General features: G+C 49.9%; 1 protein-coding gene across 1 annotated transcript; it reads left to right on the forward strand.

Annotated features, from left to right (window-relative positions):
• Positions 1-1,410: 1,410 nt before the first annotated feature.
• LOC114689182 (paraneoplastic antigen-like protein 6B) lies at positions 1,411-4,595 on the forward strand. The gene is made up of 2 exons (XM_028863574.2): positions 1,411-1,668; positions 2,110-4,595. The coding sequence occupies exon 2, from the start codon at positions 2,226-2,228 to the stop codon at positions 3,516-3,518; it is 1,293 nt and encodes a 430-aa protein (XP_028719407.1). The 5' UTR covers positions 1,411-1,668; positions 2,110-2,225; the 3' UTR covers positions 3,519-4,595.
• Positions 4,596-6,557: the final 1,962 nt, after the last annotated feature.

The following is a 6,557-nucleotide window of genomic DNA, read 5'->3' on the forward strand; positions in this document are numbered from 1 at the left end:
CTCCCTTTTGGGGGTGTTCAATGGTCAAGGCTGAAAGGCTGCTTGAGTTGTAGGACAGAGATGAGTGCTCCCACACTGCTAATTGGAGAGAACATGGGTTGCTCCACTCACAGCAGATAATGGATTAATGGAAGCCTACTTGGACACAGCCCAAGTCTCAGCAAGGTCACTTTCTGGTGTATACCCTAGAGCCTTCCTCACTGCCAGAGGTTCAGGAAGGCAGGTAGGATGCTAGTGGCAGCAATGTCTGAAACAGTCTAACATGACAACAACCTAAATAGAGCTCACAACAATAAGCCAAGGCAGTATGAGTGAGACGGACACCACTAGGGAAACTTTTCCCAGTAGTGAAAGTCAAGTGGCCAGAGTATGGTGCCCAAAGAAAGAAAATGGGGGCAGGAAAGGATATGTAGAGGTCTGACCTTCTGTGAATCTGCTTGCCTTCTCACTGGCAGAGATGTTGTGCATCTCTGGACTCTTGGTGATTGGAGAGAGTCAGGGTGATAAGAGTGGTAGGGATTGAAACTCTGTTTTGAGCCAGGGTAGCACAGCTCTGAGGGGATGAGCAGAAGATATAGGGCAGGGGAGGGACTGACTGATGGTAAAACACATAGGGAGGCTTCTGGGATTTAGGCCACCCATGCCACCTTCAACACCAAGAGAGTCGTGTCCCAGAGCCTGGAAGACTATTGACACAGGGGGCAGAGAAATGTTGAGCACTTCACTGCCATCACAGTGCTTCTTCCTACATGAATTTAGGCAGAATTCCCAGAAACTATAAACTTTTCTGCAACAAGAATGGGCAGGGACTGGCCCAAAGACAGCCAGTAAGATACAAGTCCAAGTGTTTGGGCTTCAGATCTCAAAAGCAGCTTTTCAAGAACCTGGATATACAGCAGGCAGAGCAGGAAAGGCCTGCCTGATGCTGGACCACCCACCTGTGAGCTGGTCACAGGCACCAAGGACAGCAAAGCATGCATGCCCCACGGTAGTGAGCATGCCTACAGCCCCTTCCACTGGATGGGCATCACCCAGATGGTGCATGCTCCGTGGGGAGTGGTGGGATGGGGTGTGTGCGCTCATGTGGTATCTATCTATTTCAGGGACTCTACCTAGACCAGGTGTTGCTTGCCCAGCTCTGTCACTGGACTAGGTCCAGATAGGGACTCACGGGGGGAGGGGAGCCTCAGAGTCCCTGCTCCCTGGCCTTGATCAGGAGACAAAGCTGGAGGGGGCGCGGCAGCTTTCTGATGCCCTTCTGTGGAGAGACCCCTGAGCACTCTGTGTTCCCTGTGCCAGTGGCATAGATGTACGACGGGGGAGGGGTCAGCAGCAGGTGACGTCACCAGTGGCCGGCCCATTGACATCACCGGAGGTCCCAGGTTGCCAAGGGCTAGGTGACAGCCTTGTCTTGTGATTTTCCTGCACCAATGGCCTGGCTGGCTTGCTCCCGGAGCACGTAGGGGGATCTGTGCTCCAGCGCCACCATACCCCCGCCCCAAGTCCGCACTGCAGAGAGCAGTGTTAAGCTTGCGCCCACACTGTTCTGCGTGAGTGCGCAACTATAAGGCTAAAGAGAGCAAGGGAGCTGGCTGGCGAGAGAACCTGGAGAGCAGCCCGGGAATCCTTGCTGTGAGACCGCAGGAGGAAGGATCCTGCTCCTAGGAGGTACCAAATCCTGGGAGGGTACTACTGGCCCTGACAAACCCCGCCCCAACCCGCAGGCCTGTGGGAGTTGGACGGCAGGGAGATACTGGGCTGGGGAAGGCCTGTGCCTGAGGCATGGGGTGGGATGCAGAAGCATTGTCTAAGGCAGTGGTTCTCAGCATTCCTAATGCTATGGCCCTTTAACACAATTCCTCATGTTGTGGTGACCCTCAACCATAAAATTATTTTCGTTGCCACTTCACACCTGTAATTTTGCTACTGTTATGAATAGTAATGTAGATATCTGTGTTTGCCAGTGGTCTTGGGAGACCTCCGTGAAAAGGTCTTTCCACCTGAAGGGTTGCGCCCCACAGGTTGAGAACCTCTTCTCTAGGGCTAGTGGATGGGAAGGGGGGGGGAGGGGTGGACATTAACCTCCTCTCTCCCTGTGTTTGTTTACAGGCTGTGGAGACCTAGGCTGGTCTCTGAGTCCTAGCCTAGGCTCCTGTCCCAACCTGACCTGCTTCTGGGGAAACGGTCTCCTGCTCCTAGTGTGAGCCTTGCCAAAATTTCAGGTTATGGCGGTGGAGATGCTACAGGACTGGTGCAGGTGGATGGGTGTCAGCGCTCGTAGGGGCCTGCTTATCCTAGGCATCCCGGAGGACTGCAGTGAAGCTGAATTCCAAGAGTCCCTGGAGGCTGCCCTGTGGCCCATGGGCCACTTTACTGTGCTGGGCAAAGTATTTCGTGAGGAGGATAATGCCACTGCAGCCCTGGTTGAGCTTGACCGGGAAGTCAACTATGCTTTGGTCCCAAGGGAAATCCTAGGCACTCGGGGGCCCTGGAACGTGGTCTTTGTGCCCCGTAGCTCCACCGAAGAGCTTCTCGGTCGTTTTTTTCACTTCTTGGAGCAACAGGGGCAGACGGTGGATAGTGTACCTGGAGCCCTGGGCCTGGAGCTGGACAGAGTATGCAGGCTCCAGTCAGTTAGTCAGGCAATCCAGCCCTGGGTGGAGACCTTGCAGTACCAGAGGTTGGGTGTGTTTTCTGGGAGCGTTCAGCCAGCCCCTGGGGAGGAATACTTTGAGGCCTGGCTAGACCACACCACTGACATGTTTCAGGTGTGGCAAAGGGTCCCAGAAAGGGAGAAGAGGAGACGACTGCTGGAGGGCTTGCGGGGGACTGCCCTCTACCTTGTACATGGGCTGTTAGCAGAGAATCCAGCAAGGACTGCAGAGGACTGCCTAGAGGCCCTGACCCGGGTGTTTGGAGACAATGAATCTCAGGCCACCATCCGAATGAAGTGTCTGACTGCTCAACAGCAGTCAGATGAGCAGCTCTCTGCCTTTGTGTTGAGGCTAGAAGTCCTGCTGCAGAAAGCCATCCAGAAGGGGGCTCTAGAGAGAACCTCCACTGATGATGTCCGCCTGAGGCAGGTGCTCACCAGGGCTAACCTGAATGAGCCTCTGGATGAAGCTCTGAGGAGGCTGAGAATGATCGGGAGATCTCCAACTTTCCTGGAGTTGTTGGGGCTCATAAGGGAGTCTGAGGAATGGGAGGCAAGACTAGTCAGCAACCTGGAAGCCCAGGTGGAGAATGAAGCTGGTGATCTGGCTCCTGCCTGGGCTGATGGCAGAGTCAATGCAAAGGCAGAAGATGAGAATGTGGAGAAAGAGGAAGATGAGGTGGAGGAGCAGGCAGAGGACGAGGTTGAGGAGGAGATAGAAGACCATGACCCAGACCATGGCCCTGTGGACCCAAGCCAGGCAGGACCCGATGAGCCCCCTGGGGCTCCCACTCCAGCCCAGATGGGCAGTACTCCTAGAGAGTGCCCAGGAGGGCCTGGCTGGGTGCCCAGCAGCCTTGCCTAGGCAGGAGAACATAAAGCAGAGGATCCCATCCTGTACCAGCTTAGAAGTACTACTGAAGGGTCAGCCCCAGAGTAGAGGAGAGGGCCTGCAGATAGCTGCTATACCCCCTGGCCTGGGAGATATTAGAGAGAAAGAGTCTATTAAAAGGATCCTGACAGCCTGGCTTTTCTACCCAGTCAGCATCCCCAGGCAAGCTTATGACACTGCCTTTGGAATCTCATCCTTAACTGTTTTACTCACAGTGACTAGCTATTCAGTGAGTATGCATTTTCATACTAGCTCTCCCATCCATCACATCCTAGGCAAAGTGTATCAATCCCAGATTGGTGGAAGCCCTGACCCACCCAGCTAGCCACCACCATAGTCCCAGCTTGTGCTGTGAATTTCCATGCGAGCCAAGGCCCCGTTTGCTCTGCTTATGCCTCGTGTTGTGTATTCCTGGTCAGTTTTCTTGATATATTTGCAGGCCAGCCACTTGCTGCTTGTTCCCTACAGATGTGTGTGTTCTTACCTGAGAAGGTCCTCCGCAGAGATCCCAAGCCAAGGCCTTGGAACCAGCAAAAAGGATGGGTGATGACAATCAGGGACTGGCTGATGCTCATCTTGTGACTGATTTCAACCTGGGGTGGGCACGAAGACCTGGACTAAGGATGGGTGTGATCTGACAACCAAGATTTAATGTTCTACTCTTGCTGCTACTTGTGACACCAGTTCTTCAGTTTCGTGAGATGTTCCTTTCTGTGCTTTCCAGTGTCCAGTGACTGTCTTATGCCAGAATAATTCAGGATCACTCCACAATGGGAGATTCTTCTAGAGAGTTCCCCCAAAAGAGAGAACATTTCCAGATGCCATCATCCAGGAAAGAGGCATATCAGGGGTCCCTGGAAAGGAAGAAGCTGAGGCAAGTAAGCCTTAGTGTAGCAAGCAGATGAGGTCCTTCCTCATGAATTGCAGAGTGGGACAAGATGGGACCTGTGGCCTCTAGCAGCTGTGGGCAATTTCTGTGCTGTCATCCCCTTGACCTCAATGGCTTCAGTAAATGTATCTGTTCAATAAATTTAATGGATGTTACAGTTACATCCTGCTTTTGCTGGGCTTGGGCTGGGCTGGAGCAAGATTGGTGTACGTGCAGGGCAGGGACATGAAGGGCTGTGTGTGTGTGGAGGTGGGCAGGGTGCATGGGTTAATAAGAATAGGCTGACCAGTCACTGGTGGGTGTGTGGGGGCAGTGGCTATCCTGCTTTCAGGGGAAAGGCACTCCAAGATGACAAGAGATCGGGGTAAGTCAGTTATGTGCTCAAGTGAGGCTATAGGGCAGCAAGCAAGGCCCTTGGCCCCAATATTCCTGGCTGTCAGGTGTTTCAGTTAGGAAAGCATTCTCATAGAACTCAAATGCCATTTTTTCCCCACTAAAATATAGAAAAAAGAAAACTAAAAAAAAAAAAAAAATCCGTGGAGTCACAAAAAAGCCCTAAATAGCCAAAGCCCTCCTGAGAGAGAAAACCAAAATTGGAGACATCAGCCTTCCTGATTTCATAATATATTACATAGATATAATGATCAAAAGAGTGCAGTGACCAGGAATGGCGGTGCATGCTTTTAATTGCAGCATTGGGAGGCTGAGGCAGGAGGATCTCTGAGTTCAAGGCAAGGCTGGTCTACATGGTGAGTTCTAGGACAGCCAGGGCTACACAGAGAGACTCTATCTCAAACAAACAAACAAACAAACAAACAAAGTATGGCATTGGTATCAAGGTGGGTATCAATGGGATGGGAAAAGGAGACAAGGAACTAGTCCACACACCCACAGAAAAGTGATTTTCAGGGAAAGGTGCCCCAAAATACCACAATTGGGGAAAGTATAGTCTTTTCAGCAAACAGCACTCAGGAAACTATGCATCTATGTGTAGAAGAAAGAATTTTGACCTTGACATTGTTCTTGGAGCATTTTTTTAGTTATCACATCAAAATGTTAGGCAGCAAAAGCATAAAAGGTTCCCTCAATCTATGTGTTACGTATAGCAAAAGGAAATATTCAACCAAACAAACCACCATCTTTGGATTGGAGAAAATCATTTGTGAATTATAAACCTCATGGGGGTGGGGGTTTAATATCTCAAATATCAATGAATTAACACAACTCAGTAGCAAAAAGCAAGGAAGCAAACAAGAACGCCCAAATCCTCTGATTTAAAAATGGGCAAAGGAACTCAGTAGATGGTGTAGCCAGCAAGTGTATGAAAATGTGCTCAGCATCACCAGTCATTAAGGAAATGCAAACCAAAACCACAATGTGAGACTACCCTAGGTGGGTTGGATGACTACTATTAAAAACACAACAGAGCAGAGCTGATGAACATATGAACTCACAGGGACTGTGACAGCATACAAAAGACCTGCACAAATTCAAGCCAGACAAAATCCTAGGAGATGGTGAAGAGTGCACAAAGTCTTACCCCCTAACCAAGAAGCTATTTGCAATTGATAATTGCTGGGAGAAGAAAATCAGTTTTCATTAATGGAATGACAGCGGGTATATCAATCACACTGCAGGGCAGGCCCCAGGCTCAAGAGTAAATGGCCAAAACAAAACAGACTTCTTGGTTTTTGTTTATGCTTGTTTTGTTTTGTTTGGGTTTGGATTTTGTTTTGCTTTTTAAGGGCGTACACCACGGGGGCAGTGATGAATGTGGAGAGACTTTCACAGTTTGAAAGCAGGGATCTGGGAAGAGTTGGGGGGACGGGAAGAATATGATCAAAATATATGAAAATTTAAAAAATAAAATAAAATAAATCACAGCAAATAGCAAGTGCTGGAGAGGCTGTGAAGAAAACCAAGGTATTTTTCACTGCTTATGGGGATGTCATATGTTACAAAAAAATTAGTATAAACATCCCTCAGATAGTTAAAACTAGAACTATCATATGACCCAGCAATCTTCTGTTGAGTCTATGTGCAAAGCATATACAATCAGCACCATGTTGAAATTGCCATGTTCCCATGTGCACTTGTCTAGTATTCACAATAACCAAGCCACG

The sequence above is a fragment of the Peromyscus leucopus genome, chromosome X (assembly GCF_004664715.2).
Source record: "Peromyscus leucopus breed LL Stock chromosome X, UCI_PerLeu_2.1, whole genome shotgun sequence".
NCBI lineage: Eukaryota > Metazoa > Chordata > Mammalia > Rodentia > Cricetidae > Peromyscus > Peromyscus leucopus.